General features: G+C 39.3%; 2 protein-coding genes across 2 annotated transcripts in view; one reads left to right on the top strand and one right to left on the bottom strand.

The window, feature by feature from the left end:
- Nucleotides 1–420: 420 nt before the first annotated feature.
- LOC131944421 (uncharacterized) lies at nt 421–6,083 on the bottom strand. The gene is made up of 2 exons (XM_059305020.1): nt 5,808–6,083; nt 421–1,032 (listed from the first exon to the last, which is right to left on the bottom strand). Exons 1-2 carry the CDS (start codon nt 5,972–5,974, stop codon nt 468–470), a joined length of 732 nt encoding a protein of 243 aa, XP_059161003.1. The 5' UTR covers nt 5,975–6,083; the 3' UTR covers nt 421–467.
- Nucleotides 6,084–10,873: 4,790 nt separating this feature from the next.
- LOC131944413 (R3H domain-containing protein 4) overlaps nt 10,874–25,006 on the top strand; it is a 32,010-nt gene continuing 17,877 nt past the window's right edge. The window contains exons 1-3 of the mRNA XM_059305006.1: nt 10,874–11,228; nt 13,792–13,973; nt 17,661–17,782. Of these exons, the coding sequence (XP_059160989.1) occupies nt 11,152–11,228; nt 13,792–13,973; nt 17,661–17,782 (381 nt within the window). The 5' untranslated portion in view covers nt 10,874–11,151. The remainder of the gene's footprint in view (nt 11,229–13,791; nt 13,974–17,660; nt 17,783–25,006) is intronic.

Genomic DNA, 25,006 nt, shown 5'->3' with positions numbered 1-25,006 from the left:
TGTAAAACCATTAGCCGATAAGTATAGACCAGGTGGCAAGTTACATTAAAGCTTGTAAAACCATTAGCCCGATAAGTATAGACCAGGTGGCAAGTTACATTAAAGCTTGTAAAACCATTTCTACAGCCCGATACACCCTTTATTTTAAATTTTGATAGTTTAGGGGAGATCACTCGCTGTATTTATGATAAGATCTTGTTTGGCTGAGTAGTACGATATTCTTTTCCTAAACTCGTACTCCATCGTGAAATGAAAGCACTGCTCAGTGGCGTAGCCAGGATCGTCTCAAGGGGGGGGGGTCCAATTTTTACCCGGGGACAAACTGTCGATTTGCACCCCCCCCCTCAAACTTTCGATTTGCACCCCTTCATACTTTTTATATATATACCGAGGGGTCTATGGGGGGGGGGGTTATGACCCCCCCCCTAACCCCCCCTGCCTACGCCACTGCTTCACCTTAGATACTATTATATCATAACATTATTTTCTGTTGTTTCTTGCTGGAGATATTTGTTCAGGTTTAAATTATGACGTTTAGCGATGAATTCAATTGGCTCATAATCCGTCTGATTGCGATCAAGGTCTATTGTGGGCACCTTGATCGGTTGGCTGCACTTTACGCCGTCATTGGAAGAGCAAGCAATTGTTTTGATTGGCAAGTCTTCGGTTGACTGACTTTTGATTGGCTGACTTTTGATTGGCTGACTTTTGATTGGTTGACTTGTCGAGCCAGCTTTACTAACCTTGGCGACACTTAATTGTGGGCGTGGCTGAACACAATGTCTGCTTCCGGTACTGGGAATTCTGGGATGGAGAATGCAAGCCCTATGGGGAAACTTAGTATCTGTGTCAGTATCTGCCAGCCCGACAGGTCGCCAGATCCAATCTTTCGGGTGCTGTCTCTTGTCACGTGGTCCGTGCTTGTCCACTGGAGAACAGTCCAAGAACTGCTGTCTCAGTTCTTTGAGCTCGTGCAGGTACTGGTTCTGTCTGCGGCACACGTGGTCGTACTGCAGCAGTAGAGCGGCACTTCTGTGGACCAGAGAAGAGTAACGCGTCATAGCAGCCAGCTGGACTAATTTACACGTCATAGCAGCCAGTTGGACTCTAATTTACACGTCATAGCAGCCAACTGGACTCTAATTTACACGTCATAGCAGCCAACTGGACTCTAATTTACACGTCATAGCAGCCAACTGGACTCTAATTTACACGTCATAGCAGCCAGCTGGACTCTAATTTACACGTCATAGCAGCCAGCTGGACTCTAATTTACACGTCATAGCAGCCAGCTGGACTCTAATTTACACGTCATAGCAGCCAGCTGGACTCTAATTTACACGTCATAGCAGCTAGCTGGACTCTAATTTACACGTCATAGCAGCCAGCTGGACTCTAATTTACACGTCATAGCAGCCAGTTGGACTCTAATTTACACGTCATAGCAGCCAGTTGGACTCTAATTTACACGTCATAGCATAATTTACACGTCATAGCAGCCAGCTGGACTCTAATTTACACGTCATAGCAGCCAGCTGGACTCTAATTTACACGTCATAGCATAATTTACACGTCATAGCAGCCAGTTGGACTCTAATTTACACGTCATAGCAGCCAGCTGGACTCTAATTTACACGTCATAGCAGAATTTACACGTCATAGCAGCCAGTTGGACTAATTTACACGTCATAGCAGCCAGCTGGACTCTAATTTACACGTCATAGCAGCCAGCTGGACTCTAATTTACACGTCATAGTAGCCAGTTGGACTCTAATTTACACGTCATAGCAGCCAGTTGGACTCTAATTTACACGTCATAGCATAATTTACACGTCATAGCAGCCAGCTGGACTCTAATTTACACGTCATAGCAGCCAGCTGGACTCTAATTTACACGTCATAGCATAATTTACACGTCATAGCAGCCAGTTGGACTCTAATTTACACGTCATAGCAGCCAGCTGGACTCTAATTTACACGTCATAGCAGAATTTACACGTCATAGCAGCCAGTTGGACTAATTTACACGTCATAGCAGCCAGCTGGACTCTAATTTACACGTCATAGCAGCCAGCTGGACTCTAATTTACACGTCATAGTAGCCAGTTGGACTCTAATTTACACGTCATAGCAGCCAGCTGGACTAATTTACACGTCATAGCAGCCAGCTGGACTAATTTACACGTCATAGCAGCCAGCTGGACTAATCTACACGTCATAGCAGCCAGCTGGACTCTAATTTACACGTCATAGCAGCTAGCTGGACTAATTTACACGTCATAGCAGCCAGCTGGACTAATTTACACGTCATAGCAGCCAGCTGGACTCTAATTTACACGTCATAGCAGCTAGTTGGACTAATTTACACGTCATAGCAGCCAGCTGGACTCTAATTTACACGTCATAGCAGCTAGTTGGACTAATTTACACGTCATAGCAGCCAGCTGGACTCTAATTTACACGTCATAGCAGCCAGCTGGACTCTAATTTACACGTCATAGCAGCCAGCTGGACTCTAATTTACACGTCATAGCAGCCAGCTGGACTAATTTACACGTCATAGCAGCCAGCTGGACTAATTTACACGTCATAGCAGCCAGCTGGACTAATCTACACGTCATAGCAGCCAGCTGGACTCTAATTTACACGTCATAGCAGCCAGTTGGACTCTAATTTACACGTCATAGCAGCCAGTTGGACTCTAATTTACACGTCATAGCAGCCAGTTGGACTCTAATTTACACGTCATAGCATAATTTACACGTCATAGCAGCCAGCTGGACTCTAATTTACACGTCATAGCAGCCAGCTGGACTCTAATTTACACGTCATAGCATAATTTACACGTCATAGCAGCCAGTTGGACTCTAATTTACACGTCATAGCAGCCAGCTGGACTCTAATTTACACGTCATAGCAGAATTTACACGTCATAGCAGCCAGTTGGACTAATTTACACGTCATAGCAGCCAGCTGGACTCTAATTTACACGTCATAGCAGCCAGCTGGACTCTAATTTACACGTCATAGTAGCCAGTTGGACTCTAATTTACACGTCATAGCAGCCAGCTGGACTAATTTACACGTCATAGCAGCCAGCTGGACTAATTTACACGTCATAGCAGCCAGCTGGACTAATCTACACGTCATAGCAGCCAGCTGGACTCTAATTTACACGTCATAGCAGCTAGCTGGACTAATTTACACGTCATAGCAGCCAGCTGGACTAATTTACACGTCATAGCAGCCAGCTGGACTCTAATTTACACGTCATAGCAGCTAGTTGGACTAATTTACACGTCATAGCAGCCAGCTGGACTCTAATTTACACGTCATAGCAGCTAGTTGGACTAATTTACACGTCATAGCAGCCAGCTGGACTCTAATTTACACGTCATAGCAGCCAGCTGGACTCTAATTTACACGTCATAGCAGCCAGCTGGACTCTAATTTACACGTCATAGCAGCCAGCTGGACTAATTTACACGTCATAGCAGCCAGCTGGACTAATTTACACGTCATAGCAGCCAGCTGGACTAATCTACACGTCATAGCAGCCAGCTGGACTCTAATTTACACGTCATAGCAGCCAGCTGGACTAATTTACACGTCATAGCAGCCAGCTGGACTCTAATTTACACGTCATAGCAGCCAGCTGGACTCTAATTTACACGTCATAGCAGCCAGTTGGACTCTAATTTACACGTCATAGCAGCCAGCTGGACTCTAATTTACACGTCATAGCAGCTAGTTGGACTAATTTACACGTCATAGCAGCTAGTTGGACTAATTTACACGTCATAGCAGCCAGCTGGACTCTAATTTACACGTCATAGCAGCCAGCTGGACTCTAATTTACACGTCATAGCAGCCAGCTGGACTAATTTACACATCATAGCAGCCAGCTGGACTAATCTACACGTCATAGCAGCCAGCTGGACTCTAATTTACACGTCATAGCAGCCAGCTGGACTAATTTACACGTCATAGCAGCCAGCTGGACTCTAATTTACACGTCATAGCAGCCAGCTGGACTCTAATTTACACGTCATAGCAGCCAGTTGGACTCTAATTTACACGTCATAGCAGCCAGCTGGACTCTAATTTACACGTCATAGCAGCTAGTTGGACTAATTTACACGTCATAGCAGCCAGCTGGACTCTAATTTACACGTCATAGCAGCCAGCTGGACTAATCTACACGTCATAGCAGCCAGCTGGACTAATTTACACGTCATAGCAGCCAGCTGGACTCTAATTTACACGTCATAGCAGCCAGTTGGACTCTAATTTACACGTCATAGCAGCCAGCTGGACTAATTTACACGTCATAGCAGCCAGCTGGACTCTAATTTACACGTCATAGCAGCTAGCTGGACTCTAATTTACACGTCATAGCAGCCAGATGGACTCTAATTTACACGTCATAGCAGCCAGCTGGACTAATTTACACGTCATAGCAGCCAGCTGGACTCTAATTTACACGTCATAGCAGCCAGCTAGACTCTAATTTACACGTCATAGCAGCCAGCTGGACTAATCTACACGTCATAGCAGCCAGCTGGACTCTAATTTACACGTCATAGCAGCCAGCTGGACTAATTTACACGCCATAGCAGCCAGCTGGACTAATTTACACGTCATAGCAGCCAGCTGGACTCTAATTTACACGTCATAGCAGCTAGCTGGACTCTAATTTACACGTCATAGCAGCCAGCTGGACTCTAATTTACACGTCATAGCAGCCAGCTGGACTAATTTACACGTCATAGCAGCCAGCTGGACTAATCTACACGTCATAGCAGCCAGCTGGACTCTAATTTACACGTCATAGCAGCCAGCTGGACTCTAATTTACACGTCATAGCAGCCAGCTGGACTAATTTACACGTCATAGCAGCCAGCTGGACTAATCTACACGTCATAGCAGCCAGCTGGACTCTAATTTACACGTCATAGCAGCCAGCTGGACTCTAATTTACACGTCATAGCAGCCAGCTGGACTCTAATTTACACGCCATAGCAGCCAGCTGGACTCTAATCTACACGTCATAGCAGCCAGCTGGACTCTAATTTACACGTCATAGCAGCCAGCTGGACTAATTTACACGTCATAGCAGCTAGCTGGACTCTAATTTACACGTCATAGCAGCCAGCTGGACTCTAATTTACACGTCATAGCAGCCAGCTGGACTCTAATTTACACGTCATAGCAGCCAGCTGGACTCTAATTTACACGTCATAGCAGCCAGCTGGACTCTAATTTACTCGTCATAGCAGCCATTTAATTCAAATGAGATTGTTATACTGGTCTCATCTAAATTTCAACAGATTTGATTTTATCTTTTCTCTTATCAGCTTCAATTTATTTCCGTGTAGAAAGGAGAAAACTTTTAACCGTCGGCGTCATACAGACTCCAGACAAGATGTCTCGTCAACTGGGCCATTTTGATGAGACTCTGTATGTTTATAAAGTAGTCGACTTAATTTATTGAATCGTTCCTAAGTTATGCTAAAATTTATATACCTACACAAGTATTTAAATTTTCAAATGGACACAACTTTCATTTTAGTTATTTTTGTAGTTTATTATTTATTTAAAGAAAATCTTTAATTTTCTCCTTTTTAGTGCATTATTACCAGAAGCTTGATATTAAAACGTTTCTCTGCATTTTTTTCAAAGCCTTTATTTAACGTGCTTAATTACTAAATCCCGTAGTAATCGAATAAAACATTATCGGGCCGTGCGAATAAAAAAAAACCTACCCATACAGATACAAACCTACATCTTAGATAAAGAAGACCTACCCGTGTATTCTGGGAGAATGAAGAACGTGAAATGATTGAATCTCCTCTAACCGAGCAGGTCTCTGTGACACCGCCACTAGTCCCTCTAGCATCGCCTGCCTGGTGCCAGCCGACACTTGAGTCGTATTTAGACAGGCCGGAGCACCCGACATTACTGGCTTGTTCATGAGTCCAGCGATCACTTGACTCAATCCAACCCAAACATAAAATCTGCACGGAACCAGCTCCTCTCCACATAAAACCAACTGACTGACTGACTGACTTACTGACTGACTGACAAGAAATGGAGCCACTCGACATTTAGCAGGTGACGTCAGAAAAAAACTGGAGGATTAGTCGTAGGACGTTTGCCAGATCTGGAAATCGATTGATAGAAAAGTGATTCGGCTTTTGTATCTTTTTTATGACGCCCATTCATGGTCGTTATCTAGGCGCAGCTTTACGTGAATGAAAGGACTAGAAAAATATTCCTCACACTGAATTAATTCGTGGAGGGTTACAGCCAAACTTGATGCATTGATTTCATTCAATTCAAGTAGTTCAATTGGTGGCTACAGACGCCCCTATCACTTGGCATAAGACTACACGAATGTTTCACTGAGATGGGCTTACACCCTAGCGGCTTGTGGGGACTTATTTTCACTTGAACTGATTCATTTAGACCTCTCCGTTTGTGTGTTGTGGGTGGGGAGGGAGGGGGGGTACAAACATTGCAGTTTTATGCCAAGGAAAGGAGATAGAAACATAAAAGCAAATACACACAAAAATAGTGCAAACGCAAACAAAGCTGCGACCATTAACACAGACTTAAATGAAAACACGAATTTAAAAAAACCACAGAAAAAACAAACGCAAACATTAATGTAGAACATTTAGGAACGGCTTCTAAAATATATATTGATTAAAACAATAATTAGTAAACAGTACATTTTGAGGAGAAAATAAAAGAAGGTTGTATTTAAAATACTCCATTGCACTTAAGTAACGCATAAAATATTTATTAGCGTTTCTAGCATGAAAACAAAATTTAAATATTGCATAAAAACGTTTTGATAACAAGCTTTTATGTAATGCACTAAAAAGGAAAGAATAATGGATTTTCTTTAAATATATAATAATACACAACTATTTAAGTAACTATAAAGAAAAGTGTGTGTCACTATATTATAATATTATATATTGGATACCCAAAGCCGGCTTTAGGGAACACGGGGCCTAGGGCTAACATCCGCGCGGGGCCTTATATTTTTCCATTAGTGTCTAAAACATGTACAGTGAGGCGTTTTTTTTCTTCTTCTCAACGCGAAGCAACGTTAAATCGGTCCACAGTGGCGGGTGATAGTAGCGATATTGTCTCTATTTATCGAGTGTTAACGTGACATTCAAAGTGTGTGGATGCCGGGGAAAATGGCAAAACATTGATGGATTTCGGAATAACTCAATAAGCTCGAATCGTGAAGAACACTGTTTACGGCTATAGATATCCAAATGAAATGACTCTCAAATGTAATCACGGACACTCAGTAGGGTGGAACACTGGGGTGGGTGATAGTTGGTGGGGTGAGGTAAAGGATAGCTGTACATTTAAATCTATGGGATGCCAAACCCAAAAAAAAACAGTTCGGGTACTAAGCTACTGGATTTCTAATCGCAGCCATTCAAGAGAAAGTGCGTGTTTATAGAGCGTCCACATATTACATTACAGATTAAGACCGCGTTCTCACAAGAGAAGGTTCGTGTCTATAATTAGAAAGTGAACCATGTGGTGACAGCCAGCTTCACCTTATTTATGAGTTTCGCGACGGCATATATATATATATATATATATATATATATATATATATATATATATATATATATATATATATATATATATATATATATATATATATATATATATATATATATATGTTAATAAGGGTCATCCATAAATGACGTCACGCTTTTTTTGACGATTTTTACCTCCCCCCCCCTCCCCTCCGTCACACATCGTCACAAAAAGCCAGACCCCCCATACACTAAAATGACGTCACACCTCAGCCTAAAACCCCCTCAAAATAGCAGTTGAATTTTTTTTAAACATCGATATTTTTCCAGAATCGTGTCTGAACTCTGTCAAAATAGAGTTTTTAATCAATTCCTATTACAATTTATTAAAACAGTTTTCTAAAACGTGTAATAACGTTTTCTAACATTGCTTTTTCATAATGCAAAAGTGTGACGTCGCGCCATCTAAACGCCCCCCCCCCTCCCCCTCATCACACACCTTCACAAAAGTACTGACCCCCTCCCCCCATACGAGTGTGACGTCATTTATGGACGACCCCATAATACAGTTAGGCGTAGAAATGTTTTCTCTACAGGTAGCACGAAATAATTGTCGATTTGTACTTAAAAGACTATTTAACTTTAATTAATCATTAATGGAACTGACAAAAAGCATTTTTCTTCTGTACATTTTGCGGTTTTTTTACCTTGTCACCCCCCCCCCCCCCCCACAATAGTGTCACCCGATGCGGTCCGCGCCCCCCGCCCCGCCTCTGCAGATATGTATTTTTACAAGCTTTTATTTAACTCACTTCCTCGTCAGTCTGTCGTCAGTCTAGATCAGGGGTTCCAAACCCTGTGCCCGCGGGCGCCATGGCGCCCGCTGAACGATTCGTATGTGCCCGCCTCTCACTATTCGACAGAGACAGAATTTTTTTCATAAACATTATTTTAAAATATGATTTATTTTTATTTATTTATTACACTTTTAATTTTTTTTAACTGCCTAGGTTTATTAAATATGTTCGATACTTGTCCCAACTTGTCTAGCGGCGAGCCAGACTGCACTATTTACGTTTTGTAAATATATGTCTCTGTGTGTATGCAATTTGAAAAAAAATGCCAAATAATTTTATTATTTTGAAATTTTTTTGTTTATTATTTATTAATACATTATGACTACAAGAAAATAAGAAAAGAAATTATGGGAAAATGACAAGTTATGGAAGGAGTTTGTCGATTTAAAATAGGTGGTGCCCGCCACCCTACCGATATTTTAGAATGTGGTCTAGAGTAAAAAAGGTTGGGAACCCCTGGTCTAGATCGAAACGCCGGAGTGAAAATTCGGACACTTCTACTTGACCGATACGATTCACAGTTGACACGTGGGTTAAGACATGAAGACAATGCAATCTGAAATTAAATTTGACTTAATTGGATGCCTAATTAATTTTTTTATGAATTAATTAAAATTTGGACCGAATTAGTAGGCATGTCTATCCAACCACACCACACGCGTCATCACGTTCAATAGCTGCGCCATTACGTTCAATAGGCGCGCAATGGTTTTTAGTCATGTAACTCTATTGTAAATAAAACATGTAAAGTACTGAAAAAAAATTCATAAAAAAACGTTTTAATAACAAGCTTTTATGTACTAATGCACTAAAAAGTAGAAAATAAATTATACACTATTTAAATAACTATAAAGAAAAGCGTGGGTCTCTTCTCAAATATTAGTAAAGGTATCCAATATATACTAAAGTGACCCACGCTTTTCTTTATAGTTATTTAAATAGTAGTCTATAATTTATTTTCTACTTTTTAGTGCACTATTACATAAAAGCTTCTTATTAAAATGTTTTTTATGAATTTTTTTTTCAGAGTAGATCTAGATTCTAGTATGCGAATGTTATTCTTGATTTGTGGACGTCATACCCTAAGGAATCGGGCGGGTGTTCGGTTCAAATGAGATTCTTTTGGTGTTAAAAGACTAGTCTAATATATAAAGCTCAATTCTGTATGTAATAGGTTTGTCGTTGACATACTTCAATGGATTTAAGTGTTAGCTAATTAAAGTCCTTATGGTCTAAATTTATGAGTTAAAAAATTAATATTGAAAGTTTTGGGAAATAATTTTCATTTATCAAACTGAAAGTAATAATTTTCGGCATGTTCATTAAACACAAGTTTAAAAAAAATATCATCTTTTACAAAAATTCTAATTATGTCTTTATTTAGTCATATAGCACTTACTTCCCTTTGATAAATTAGGAAAACACAATTACTTCAATTTATAAAACCATTGCATTAGTGGAAAAGAATTTACTTTTTATTACTTTGTTTTGGTGTTGGGAAAAAAAATAATTACATAATTAGCGGGGATTGATCAAGTGCAAATGTTGTAGGTATTTTACGGATAAGCTTGGAGTATTATAATTGTTCATTAAATTGAAACAGGCGCGTTCGTTTAAGTGAGTGCAAAAGACTATGAATAAGTTGGGGTACTATAGTCGTTCATTAAGCTAAAACAGGTGATTCCGCCCCGGGCGTTTATGTTCGCGTTAGTGTTTTCTTTGTGTTTAGGTGGGTTTGCGTTAGTGGTTGCGTTTTGATTTGGTTCGTTTTTGTTCTTTCTTTTTTGTTTTTGTTTGTGTTTTTTTTCTTTGGGTTTGTATTTGTGTTTTTGGTTGGTTTTGCGTTTGGATTTGGTTTGTTTTCGTTTGCTTTTTCGTTGCTTTTTTGTGTGTTGGTATTGGTGTTTGTAGTTGTGGTTGGATTTGTTGTTAGGTTTTTGTTTTCGTTTGATTTTTTGTTTGTTTTTTCTTTGTGTTTGTATTGGTGTTTGTGGTTGTGGTTGGGTTTGTTAGGTTTTTGTTTTCGTTTGTATTTGTAATTGTGTTAGCGTTATGTTTGCGTTTTGTTGTTTTGGTTTTGGTTGGTTGTGGTTTGGGTGGGCAATGCCGGGTTTATGATGATTACTAAACACACGTAATGGTCTTTAACAGAAAGGTTTTTCACAGAAGCCAGAGCAGGGCCTGGCCGAGACGGCTAGTATAGTATAAAGTGTGGGGTCGACATAATGGCATATTTCTAGCATATTGGTTTGTGTTGTGCAGTGCAGCCGACGGACCGTTTCCGAAGTTGTCTAGACTAGTTTCTTTTAAAATCCGAAGCGAATAAACAGTATGCATGCTGCTAGGCCTAGACTCGATTTATTCAATATTATTATTTATATTATAATTCATTTATTTTGTGCCGTTCCTAAGATTCTGTTGTGATTACACTTTTTGAAAGTCACATATATTTCATCATAGACTGACAGTCAATATGATAATAAGGCATAAGGCTAGACTTTGGGAAGTGTCCACTTAATCATCTAAATCTAGAATCTAGATCTAGATTTAGATCTAGATCTAGCTTGCTTAGATCTAACTAACTAAATCTAGTCTACCATTAGTCTAGATTACATATCTAAATCTGGTAGACTACACTAGATCTAGATCAGTTAATTGTCCAATCACAATATCTGTGACTTGAATTTTTAGCTTTTTTTTAAAGAGGTTTTTTTTTAAAAATGGGTTTGATCAATGGTAATGACAATAATAATCCGTCAAATACATTCAGCCCTTATATTGAAAATTATAATGACAGGTAGGTATTGGTTGGTGTTAGTACTAGATCTAGTAGTAGTAGTAAGTAAGTAGTACTACTAGTACCAACATCAACAAGTAGATAGATCTAGATCAGTGGTTCCCAACCTTTTTCGAGTGGCGACCCCCTTTTATAAAAATTAAGTCACCCGCGACCCCCATAGAATTAATAAGCCGAAATTAGTATGGAAATATTAATAAGCACTAAAATAAGATTTTCTAGTAGACTTTCAATATGAACTACTCTTGATAACCATGAGTAAAATTGCATACTATTCACTAAACATTCGCGGTTAATTTTTTTTTAAGTATTTTTTTTAACGCCAACCTATGTCATTATCATTATTTTAATTTTGTTTTTAATCGAAAAATAGTGTTCAAAATAAAATTATATTCTCGAAAGGTCAATTAATTTTACGTTTGGATATAAATGGTTACTACTACACCAAAATTGTGTCTGAAGTTTTTCATCTTACGCGGAATCATTCTACAAATCAAAGAATTCATCTTGTAATTCATCGGGAATGCTGGCAACATCAAGGGAAGAAGAGAATGGATAATGCGTCAATGCTAATTCTTCTTTTTCAGTTCAGAGAAATAGCGCTGCAGTTCGTTTTCAATAGATTCAAGATGCCCAGAAATTTCTTCTTTCAAAATTTTAATTATCTCACAATTAGATTCATCTACCACACTGCAGAGTTTCTCAAATTTACAATATTTCCAAGATTTATTTTCTTCGCCGATTTTGCAGCTTTGATAAAAATGCCCCGAGATTATCATGGAAAGTGATAATATCCGTTCGTTTTCCAACGAAGCTTCAGGTTATGCTTATGTTGATGTTCGAACACATCTGCTAGGTATGATACTCTCTCCGACTCTATGTCGTTTTAAGTATACCAAAAGGTCTTGTTTCCTTTGCATTTCCCAGAACAATTTGATTTCAGATTTCAATTCGAAAACACGATTCACAATAATTCGTTTGACAGCCAGCGCACTGTAGTGTGGAAGAGCAGAACCTCGTGATCTTTATTCAGGTCTTTGCTCAGTTCTTTGAAGGCTCCAGATTTTATATAATTTACGACTTATACTAGCAATGGAGTCTTGGTGGCGATTGGTGAGGGCAGTGGTTAGGGAGCTAAATCTTTTCTGCTTTCTGAAAGCCCGATTTTGACCTAAACATAGATGGTGCACCATCCGTACAAACCCTCACAGCCGTTTTAACCCATTTTAATCATCCAATGTAAATAAAAAAACGTATTTATTTTCTCCATGCTATCTTCACAAAAGAGCAAATCTTCTTTGCTATCATCTGAATAAATATAGACAAAGACCAGCAACTGCGAACACGAACTCGCGTCTGTTGATTTATCAACTTGAAAAGTAAACAATGGTGAAAGCTTAATTTCAATAAAAATGTGTTATTTAACATCTACGGACATGTAAGAATTAACTTCACCATCTTCAACATGCAGCGTTTGATGAGATTTTCTCCTATTGTGTGTGTTTTTTTTTTGCTTGGCATTTTCTGTCGCGACTTTATGTGATGCTTGCACTAATGCTGTGTTTCCTTGGTGAAAACGTCCTGTTCGATCAAGTCCCTGACGTTTGCAACTAGCTTCATACCAACGAAAGAATTCCATATCTTTTTTGGTGTGTTTCGAATGACTCGTGTCAAAAGACGTTTTAGTTTTGAAGATTTCATAAACTCGTGACTGAGAACAACTTTGTACAGTACGCTTTGCTTTTTCTCTATTCCCTTTCAGTGATGTTAGTAAAGCCGAATTTCAAAAATTCTTCTAAATATTTGTTTTGTTTCAAATTACTAAGGTTTAGTATACCAGTTGGCGACCCCCCAGAAAACCCTTCGCGACCCCTAGGGGGGTCGCGACCCCCAGGTTGGGAACCAGTGATCTAGATCTTTTTTAGTAGTTACTTAGTTAGGGTTAGGGCGCGTTTGATTGGTTGGCGGTGAATACTATGAAATATCAAGGGTTTTCTCTAAATTTTTACCATACATAGTATTACATAGTAGTAGGCCTAGAGATACTACTAGTACTAGATCTAGTAATCTAGCTTGCGGCTAGATTAAGTGTAGGTCAGCAGATATTCCATCTAGATCTAGTAGTAATTATTACTTTTAGGCCTATAAACTTTTATTAATATTAGATCTCTAAATCTTATCTTAACATAACAAAAAAAAAACAACAACTAGATCTAGAAGAATCTAGTAGATCTAGACTAGAGACTATGTTAATCTCACGATATAGCGTCAGAAATTATCTGGTAATGTTTAATTTGTTGAGTTTCGGTAACATTCGTTAGGGCCCTACTGTAAACCATAGTTTATTTTAAATAAAATACGCTCAACCGAAGGTGAATATGAGGCGGGGAATAAAATACGCTAAAATGGAGTTATACCAAAACAATAGATCTACAATTAACTAACATGCCAGTGACTGTGATCATATTTAAATAACAATTAAATTAAATTAATTTAATTAATTAGGTTAATGGCTAAAGAATAGGCCTAACCCACCCTCAAGGTCTGTTCAACATTTTTTTAGGCCTCCAGAAAACAGCCTAGTTTCCTCCACTGATGATGAATCTGACTCACAGTCGTTGCCAAGTCAGCCAGCATCGCGGCCACGACGACATCGCACCAAACAATACATTTCAGTGTCTCAGGAAAATCTTTCCAGATTTGGCAGTAGACGAGGAATTAGACATGCCAGAAGGGTTGATAACTGTATGTCTTTACACTATATATAGCAAGCTAGGGTTGATAACTTTATGTCTTTACCCTATATATAGCAAGCTAGGGTTGATAACTGTATGTCTTTACACTATATATAGCAAGCTAGGGTTGATAACTGTATGTCTTTACACTATATATAGCAAGCTAGGGTTGATAACTGTATGTCTTTACACTATATATAGCAAGCTATGGTTGATAACTGTATGTCTTTACACTATATATAGCAAGCTAGGGTTGATAACTGTATGTCTTTACACTATATATAGCAAGCTATGGTTGATAACTGTATGTCTTTACACTATATATAGCAAGCTAGGGTTGATAACTGTATGTCTTTACACTATATATAGCAAGCTATGGTTGATAACTGTATGTCTTTACACTATATATAGCAAGCTAGGGTTGATAACTGTATGTCTTTACACTATATATAGCAAGCTAGGGTTGATAACTGTATGTCTTTACACTATATATAGCAAGCTATGGTTGATAACTGTATGTCTTTACACTATATATAGCAAGCTACTTTAACCTTGACAGACCCAGCCTACTTTACACTATATATAGCAAGCTACTTTAACCCTGACAGAGCCAGCCTACTTTACACTATCCATTGGTCATCATAGCTCGGGTGTAGCCTATGATTTTAAACTTCATTATTGTTCAAGATGAGCCTATGATTTTAAACTTCATTATTGTTCAAGATGAGCCTATGATTTTAAACTTCATTATTGTTCAAGATGAGCCTATGATTTTAAACTTCATTATTGTTCAAGATGAGCCTATGATTTTAAACTTCATTATTGTTCAAGATGAGCCTATGATGTTAAACTTCATTATTGTTCAAGATGAGCCTATGATTTTAAACTTCATTATTGTTCAAGATGAGCCTATGATTTTAAACTTCATTATTGTTCAAGATGAGCCTATGATTTTAAACTTCATTATTGTTCAAGATGAGCCTATGATTTTAAACTTCATTATTGTTCAAGAGGAGCCTATGATTTTAAACTTCATTATTGTTCAAGATGAGCCTATGATTTTAAACTTCATTATTGTTCAAGATGACTTAAACACTTAAAAACTACATTTATTTACCTTTAATTTGATACCAATTTTATTTATCAAATTTAATCGATAGCCTAGAAAATAAATTGTGAAAATTTTAAATCGCTACGATGATATGACTGATTTCCAGTGATACGGGGGGGGGGGGGGGGTTAGTTTTTTAAGGAGTGTTGCTGTGAAATGCAGAAATGTTTCGTCTGTTAGATTTCTCCCCATTCAAATACGCGGGGGGCAAAATGGGCAGGCTTAGTTAGCTGTTGTCTCGATCAAGTTATTTTTAATAGGTTTTGCTTTTACCCTGCTTGATTATTAAAACATTAATGACATTAGTTTAATAGAAGGCAAGTTATAATTTTTCTATAGTTTAGAATATATTTTCAGTATGTTTAGAACAATATTAAAGCAATTCATGTTTTGCTCACTTTTATTATTATTACTCGATATTCTCAGCGATCAGAAAAAAAAAAGTACAAATGGCAAGTTTGCTTAAAACATTAATCTTCCATTATTAAAACTAGACTGGTATCGTTGCAAAAATTACCATTTTTAAGTATATATTTCTGAAATGACCACGAAACATTGTTCAAAAAACTAAAACACAGTATCGTAGTTTTCGGCAGCCATCATTACCATGGCGATGGTAAAAAAAAGTAGGTCCAGCGACAGGCTAATCATAGCAACCTACTTAAACCCTCACAGCCCCAACATACTTTTACCTTCTCTTCACTCAACCATTCATATTATTTTATGATCCCTTATCTCCTGTGCAGAGGATATTTTACCATGTGCACAAACAACATTGTGTTAAAAAATCTGGTATTTCATTTGAAAAATTGATAATGGCATGCAGATGTTGGTGTACAACAGATGTTGGTGTACAACAGATGTTGGTGTACAACAGATGTTGGTGTACAACAGATGTTGGTGTACAACAGATGTTGGTGTACAACAGATGTTGGTGTACAACAGATGTTGGTGTACAACAGATGTTGGTGTACAAATGTTATGAACTGTGATTGACCTCTGGGGTCATAATGTCAGGGGACCAATACTAGAGTGTCATAATGTCAGGGGACCAATACTAGAGTGTCATAATGTCAGGGGACCAGTACTAGAGTGTCATAATGTCAGGGGACCAGTACTAGAGTGTCATAATGTCAGGGGACCAGTACTAGAGTGTCATAATGTCAGGGGACCAGTACTAGAGTGTCATAATGTCAGGGGACCAGTACTAGAGTGTCATAATGTCAGGGGACCAGTACTAGAGTGTCATAATGTCAGGGGACCAATACTAGAGTGTCATAATGTCAGGGGACCAGTACTAGAGTGTCATAATGTCAGGGGACCAGTACTAGAGTGTCATAATGTCAGGGGACCAATACTAGAGTGTCATAATGTCAGGGGACCAATACTAGAGTGTCATAATGTCAGGGGACCAGTACTAGAGTGTCATAATGTCAGGGGACCAGTACTAGAGTGTCATAATGTCAGGGGACCAGTACTAGAGTGTCATAATGTCAGGGGACCAGTACTAGAGTGTCATAATGTCAGGGGACCAGTACTAGAGTGTCATAATGTCAGGACCAGTACTAGAGTGTCATAATGTCAGGGGACCAGTACTAGAGTGTCATAATGTCAGGGGACCAGTACTAGAGTGTCATAATGTCAGGGGACCAGTACTAGAGTGTCATAATGTCAGGGGACCAGTACTAGAGTGTCATAATGTCAGGGGACCAGTACTAGAGTGTCATAATGTCAGGGGGCAAGTAATAAAGAGTTATAAAAATAGTTAGTAGTTACAAATTTATGAATTTCAGTGCTATTCAGTTTTTCGATGTCTCAATAATTATCAGACTCTTCTAAATACAATCTAATTTAAGATTGTGTTAAAACTTATGTCCAAGTCAGCATGTCTCAACTGATTAGTCCATAAAAAAAATACCAGGATTTGACTCTGACAGAAAAATTTGTTGACAATCTTTTTTAACACTGGGCCCATTACTGCAGTGTAAGGTCAAGTACTTGATGTTGTGGTTGTAAACCCTAGCCATGCTGTAGGTTGCATAAGTCAAGTACTTGATGTTGTGTTTGTAAACCTATGTCTAGTCTGGGGCTTTAAGGGTTAATAGTTAAATTCTAGTCTGGGGCTTTAAGGGTTAATAGTTAAATTCTAGTCTGGGGCTTTAAGGGTTAATAGTTAAATTCTAGTCTGGGGCTTTAAGGGTTAATAGTTAAATTCTAGTCTGGGGCTTTAAGGGTTAATAGTTAAATTCTAGTCTGGGGCTTTAAGGGTTAATAGTTCAATTCTAGACTGGGGCTTTAAGGGTTAATAGTTAAATTCTAGTCTGGGGCTTTAAGGGTTAATAGTTAAATTCTAGTCTGGGGCTGTAAGGGTTAATAGTTAAATTCTAGACTGGGTGCTGTAAGGGTTAATAGTTAAATTCTAGTCTGGGGCTTTAAGGGTTAATAGTTAAATTCTAGACTGGGGCTGTAAGGGTTAATAGTTAAATTCTAGACTGGGGCTGTAAGGGTTAGTAGTTAGATTCTAGAAATCATTTTTAAAAAATGTGAGTGCATTTGAGGCCAGTAACTGATTTGATTACTTTTTAGTGAAATACCTCCTGAACCTGGAGGAAAAAGATGAGGACATTGTCATGAATGATTCAGTCTCTAGCTTCGAGCCAAGTTCTTCTCTGTTTGAAGTACTATTTGAAAACCCAGAGAAAATGGAGGTAAGTGTCTTATGGTTTTTCTCTATCTTTTCTGCATGGTAGCATTGGATGTTTAATGCTGAATTGTGGTCCATGTTTAAAGCTGTATGGTGGGCCATGTTTGTATGGTGGGCCATGTTTGTATGCTGGGCCATGTTTGTATGGTGGGCCATGTTTGTATGGTGGGCCATGTTTAAAGCTGTATGGTGGGCCATGTTTGTATGGTGGGCCATGTTTGTATGCTGGGCCATGTTTGTATGCTGGGCCATGTTTGTATGCTGGGCCATGTTTGTATGGTGGGCCATGTTTAAAGCTGTATGGTTGGCCATGTTTGTATGGTGGGCCATGTTTAAAGCTGTATGGTTGGCCATGTTTGTATGCTGGGCCATGTTTGTGTGTTGGGCCATGTTTGTATGGTGGGCCATGTTTGCATGATGGGCCATGTTTGTATGTTGGGCAGATGTTTGTATGCTGGGCCATGTTTAAAGCTGTATAGTGGGCCATGTTTAAAGCTGTATGGTGGGCCATGTTTAAAGCTGTATGGTGGGCCATGTTTGTATGCTGGGCCATGTTGTATGGTGGGCCATGTTTAAAGCTGTATGGTGGGCCATGTTTGTATGTTGTATGGTGGGCCATGTTTAAAGCTGTATGGTGGGCCATGTTTGTATGGTGGGCCATGTTTAAAGCTGTATGGTGGGCCATGTTTGTATGGTGGGCCATGTTTAAAGCTGTATGGTGGGCCATGTTTGTATGGTGGGCCATGTTTAAAGCTGTATGGTTGGCCATGTTTGTATGCTGGGCCATGTTTGTATGTTGGGCCATGTTTGTATGGTGGGCCATGTTTGTATGGTGGGCCATGTTTGTATGTTGGGCCATGTTTGTATGGTGGGCCATGTTTGCATGATGGGCCATGTTTGTATGGTGGGCCATGTTTAAAGCTGTATGGTGGGCCATGTTTGTATGGTGGGCCATGTTTAAAGCTGTATGGTTGGCCATGTTTGTATGCTGGGCCATGTCTGTATGTTGGGCCATGTTTGTATGGTGGGCCATGTTTGCATGATGGGCCATGTTTAAAGCTGTATGGTGGGCCATGTTTGTATGGTGGGCCATGTTTAAAGCTGTATGGTGGGCCATGTTTGTATGGTGGGCCATGTTTAAAGCTGTATGGTTGGCCATGTTTGTATGCTGGGCCATGTTTGTATGTTGGGCCATATTTGTATGATGGGCCATGTTTGTATGTTGGGCAGATGTTTGTATGCTGGGCCATGTTTAAAGCTGTATGGTGGGCCATGTTTAAAGCTGTATGGTGGGCCATGTTTGTATGGTGGGCCATGTTTAAAGCTGTATGGTGGGCCATGTTTAAAGCTGTATGGTGGGCCATGTTTGTATGCTGGGCCATGTTGTATGGTGGGCCATGTTTGTATGGTGGGCCATGTTTGTATGATGGGCCATGTTTGTATGGTGGGCCATGTTTGTGTGGTGGGCCATGTTTGTATGCTGGGCCATGTTTGTATGATGGGCCATGTTTAAAGCTGTATGGTGGGCCATGTTTGTATGGTGGGCCATGTTTAAAGCTGTATGGTGGGCCATGTTTGTATGTTGTATGGTGGGCCATGTTTGTATGTTGTATGGTGGGCCATGTTTGTATGCTGGGCCATGTTTAAAGCTGTATGGTGGGCCATGTTTGTATGCTGGGCCATGTTTGTATGGTGGGCCATGTTTAAAGCTGTATGCTGGGCCATGTTGTATGGTGGGCCATGTTTGTATGCTGGGCCATGTTTGTATGATGGGCCATGTTTAAAGCTGTATGGTGGGCCATGTTTGTATGGTGGGCCATGTTTAAAGCTGTATGGTGGGCCATGTTTGTATGTTGTATGGTGGGCCATGTTTAAAGCTGTATGGTGGGCCATGTTTGTATGGTGGGCCATGTTTAAAGCTGTATGGTGGGCCATGTTTGTATGGTGGGCCATGTTTAAAGCTGTATGGTGGGCCATGTTTGTATGGTGGGCCATGTTTAAAGCTGTATGGTGGGCCAGTTGTATGGTGGGCCATGTTTGTATGTTGTATGGTGGGCCATGTTTGTATGCTGGGCCATGTTGTATGGTGGGCCATGTTTAAAGCTGTATGGTGGGCCATGTTTGTATGGTGGGCCATGTTTAAAGCTGTATGGTTGGCCATGTTTGTATGCTGGGCCATGTTTGTATGTTGGGCCATGTTTGTATGGTGGGCCATGTTTGTATGGTGGGCCATGTTTGTATGTTGGGCCATGTTTGTATGGTGGGCCATGTTTGCATGATGGGCCATGTTTGTATGGTGGGCCATGTTTAAAGCTGTATGGTGGGCCATGTTTGTATGGTGGGCCATGTTTAAAGCTGTATGGTTGGCCATGTTTGTATGCTGGGCCATGTCTGTATGTTGGGCCATGTTTGTATGGTGGGCCATGTTTGCATGATGGGCCATGTTTAAAGCTGTATGGTGGGCCATGTTTGTATGGTGGGCCATGTTTAAAGCTGTATGGTGGGCCATGTTTGTATGGTGGGCCATGTTTAAAGCTGTATGGTTGGCCATGTTTGTATGCTGGGCCATGTTTGTATGTTGGGCCATGTTTGTATGATGGGCCATGTTTGTATGTTGGGCAGATGTTTGTATGCTGGGCCATGTTTAAAGCTGTATGGTGGGCCATGTTTAAAGCTGTATGGTGGGCCATGTTTGTATGGTGGGCCATGTTTAAAGCTGTATGGTGGGCCATGTTTAAAGCTGTATGGTGGGCCATGTTTGTATGCTGGGCCATGTTGTATGGTGGGCCATGTTTGTATGGTGGGCCATGTTTGTATGATGGGCCATGTTTGTATGGTGGGCCATGTTTGTGTGGTGGGCCATGTTTGTATGCTGGGCCATGTTTGTATGATGGGCCATGTTTAAAGCTGTATGGTGGGCCATGTTTGTATGGTGGGCCATGTTTAAAGCTGTATGGTGGGCCATGTTTGTATGTTGTATGGTGGGCCATGTTTAAAGCTGTATGGTGGGCCATGTTTGTATGGTGGGCCATGTTTAAAGCTGTATGGTGGGCCATGTTTGTATGGTGGGCCATGTTTAAAGCTGTATGGTGGGCCATGTTTGTATGGTGGGCCATGTTTAAAGCTGTATGGTGGGCCAGTTGTATGGTGGGCCATGTTTGTATGTTGTATGGTGGGCCATGTTTGTATGCTGGGCCATGTTGTATGGTGGGCCATGTTTAAAGCTGTATGGTGGGCCATGTTTGTATGGTGGGCCATGTTTGTATGTTGTATGGTGGGCCATGTTTGTATGTTGTATGGTGGGCTATGTTTGTCTGTTGTATGGTGGGCCATGTTTAAAGCTGTATGGTGGGCCATGTTTGTATGTTGTATGGTGGGCCATGTTTGTATGTTGTATGGTGGGCCATGTTTGTATGTTGTATGGTGGGCTATGTTTGTCTGTTGTATGGTGGGCCATGTTTGTATGTTGTATGATGGGCCATGTTTGTATGTTGTATGGTGGGCCATGTTTGTATGTTGTATGGTGGGCCATGTTTGTATGTTGTATGGTGGGCCATGTTTGTATGGTGCCAGCCATTGGATGGGAAGAACTGAACTGACTTTAAAAAAATGTTAAAAATCAAACAAACTACTTTTTTTAGGAAAAAGAATTACAGAAATAATACACCCGTTAAAAAAAAACTAAACTATTTTAATTTTTAAAAAATGTGTTAAACTGTTAATTTTTAATAAATATTTAAAAGTATTTTTCAGAAATCAGCTTTTTCCACCTCAGAAAAATTTTGCGCAGGAAAAAAATCAAAATTTTTCTGCCCATAGACTTTTTTTTTTAAAAACAGCAGAAATCTTTTCAGCTGATTTGTTTGGCCAAAATTTTAAAATAAAAAGGCGAATTTCCTGGAAGACGTAATTTTTGAAACTGTGCAGAGCCCATTGTTTGTGGAAAATCACAAATTTAGAAAATTTTCGAATGAAATCTGGTTTAAAAAAGTCAAGAGTGCTTGGTTTATGATTTTTTTTGCTGGTTGGCAGTGCTGGGCACTCAGTTACAACCACATGTCAATGTGTTATTTCTATTGGAGAGGTGGTTGAACCACATGTCAATGTGTTATTTCTATTGGAGAGGTGTTTGAACCACATGTCAATGTGTTATTTCTATTGGAGAGGTGTTTGAACCACATGTCAATGTGTTATTTCTATTGGAGAGGTGGTTGAACCACATGTCAATGTATGTCTATTGGAGAGGTGGTTGAACCACATGTCAATGTATGTCTATTGGAGAGGTGGTTGGACCACATGTCAATGTGTTATTTCTATTGGAGAGGTGGTTGAACCACATGTCAATGTGTTATTTCTATTGGAGAGGTGGTTGAACCACATGTCAATGTGTTATTTCTATTGGAGAGGTGGTTGGACCACATGTCAATGTGTTATTTCTAGTGGAGAGGTGGTTGAACCACATGTCAATGTGTTATTTCTAGTGGAGATTTTCTTAGCCTTTGACCCAAAATAATTGATGTGGTTACACTCTCTGAACCCACTAGATCTACAACAAAAATAATTGATGCAGGCATACTATGATGTGGTTACACTATCTGAACCCACTAGATCTACAACAAAAATAATTGATGCAGGCATACTATGATGTGGTTACACTATCTGAACCCACTAGATCTACAACAAAAATAATTGATGCAGGCATACTATGATGTGGTTACACTATCTGAACCCACTAGATCTACAACAAAAATAATTGATGCAGGCAAACTATGATGTGGTTACACTATCTGAACCCACTAGATCTACAACAAAAATAATTGATGCAGGCATACTATGATGTGGTTACACTATCTGAACCCACTAGATCTACAACAAAAATAATTGATGCAGGCATACTATGATGTGGTTACACTATCTGAACCCACTCGATCTACAACAAAAATAATTGATGCAGGCAAACTATGATGTGGTTACACTATCTGAACCCACTAGATCTACAACAAAAATAATTGATGCAGGCATACTATGATGTGGTTACACTATCTGAACCCACTAGATCTACAACAAAAATAATTGATGCAGGCATACTATGATGTGGTTACACTATCTGAACCCACTAGATCTACAACAAAAATAATTGATGCAGGCATACTATGATGTGGTTACACTATCTGAACCCACTAGATCTACAACAAAAATAATTGATGCAGGCATACTATGATGTGGTTACACTATCTGAACCCACTAGATCTACAACAAAAATAATTGATGCAGGCATACTATGATGTGGTTACACTATCTGAACCCACTAGATCTACAACAAAAATAATTGATGCAGGCATACTATGATGTGGTTACACTATCTGAACCCACTAGATCTACAACAAAAATAATTGATGCAGGCATACTATGATGTGGTTACACTATCTGAACCCACTAGATCTACAACAAAAATAATTGATGCAGGCATACTATGATGTGGTTACACTATCTGAACCCACTAGATCTACAACAAAAATAATTGATGCAGGCAAACTATGATGTGGTTACACTATCTGAACCCACTAGATCTACAACAAAAATAATTGATGCAGGCAAACTATGATGTGGTTACACTATCTGAACCCACTAGATCTACAACAAAAATAATTGATGCAGGCATACGATGATGTGGTTACACTATCTGAACCCACTAGATCTACAACAAAAATAATTGATGCAGGCATACGATGATGTGGTTACACTATCTGAACCCACTAGATCTACAACAAAAATAATTGATGCAGGCATACTATGATGTGGTTACACTATCTGAACCCACTAGATCTACAACAAAAATAATTGATGCAGGCATACTATGATGTGGTTACACTATCTGAACCCACTAGATCTACAACAAAAATAATTGATGCAGGCATACTATGATGTGGTTACACTATCTGAACCCACTAGATCTACAACAAAAATAATTGATGCAGGCATACTATGATGTGGTTACACTATCTGAACCCACTAGATCTACAACAAAAATAAGTGATGCAGGCAAACTATGATGTGGTTACACTATCTGAACCGACTAGATCTACAACAAAAATAAGTGATGCAGGCATACTATGATGTGGTTACACTATCTGAACCGACTAGATCTACAACAAAAATAATTGATGCAGGCAAACTATGATGTGGTTACACTATCTGAACCCACTAGATCTACAACAAAAATAATTGATGCAGGCAAACTATGATGTGGTTACACTATCTGAACCCACTAGATCTACAACAAAAATAATTGATGCAGGCAAACTATGATGTGGTTACACTATCTGAACCCACTAGATCTACAACAAAAATAATTGATGCAGGCAAACTATGATGTGGTTACACTATCTGAACCCACTAGATCTACAACAAAAATAATTGATGCAGGCAAACTATGATGTGGTTACACTATCTGAACCCACTAGATCTACAACAAAAATAATTGATGCAGGCAAACTATGATGTGGTTACACTATCTGAACCCACTAGATCTACAACAAAAATAATTGATGCAGGCAAACTATGATGTGGTTACACTATCTGAACCCACTAGATCTACAACAAAAATAAGTGATGCAGGCAAACTATGATGTGGTTACACTATCTGAACCGACTAGATCTTCAACAAAAATAAGTGATGCAGGCATACTATGATGTGGTTACACTATCTGAACCGACTAGATCTACAACAAAAATAATTGATGCAGGCAAACTATGATGTGGTTACACTATCTGAACCCACTAGATCTACAACAAAAATAATTGATGCAGGCAAACTATGATGTGGTTACACTATCTGAACCCACTAGATCTACAACAAAAATAATTGATGCAGGCAAACTATGATGTGGTTACACTATCTGAACCCACTAGATCTACAACAAAAATAATTGATGCAGGCAAACTATGATGTGGTTACACTATCTGAACCCACTAGATCTACAACAAAAATAATTGATGCAGGCATACTATGATGTGGTTACACTATCTGAACCCACTAGATCTACAACAAAAATAATTGATGCAGGCATACTATGATGTGGTTACACTATCTGAACCCACTAGATCTACAACAAAAATAATTGATGCAGGCATACTATGATGTGGTTACACTATCTGAACCCACTAGATCTACAACAAAAATAATTGATGCAGGCAAACTATGATGTGGTTACACTATCTGAACCCA

The sequence above is a fragment of the Physella acuta genome, unplaced genomic scaffold (genome assembly GCF_028476545.2).
Source record: "Physella acuta isolate Inbredline_101_S28 unplaced genomic scaffold, ASM2847654v3 ptg000491l, whole genome shotgun sequence".
Classification (NCBI taxonomy): Eukaryota; Metazoa; Mollusca; class Gastropoda; family Physidae; genus Physella; species Physella acuta.
This window is presented reverse-complemented; position numbering and strand designations above follow the sequence as displayed.

What these genes read in the sequence shown, in the direction of transcription:
- LOC131944421 (XM_059305020.1), bottom strand. Translation starts at nt 5,974, where the DNA reads ATGAACAAGCCAGTAATGTCGGGTGCTCCGGCCTGTCTAAATACGACT. An exon ending in CATTCTCCCAGAATACACGG is followed by an intron (nt 1,033 to 5,807) that starts GTAGGTCTTCTT and finishes TCTGGTCCACAG; the next exon opens with AAGTGCCGCTCTACTGCTGC.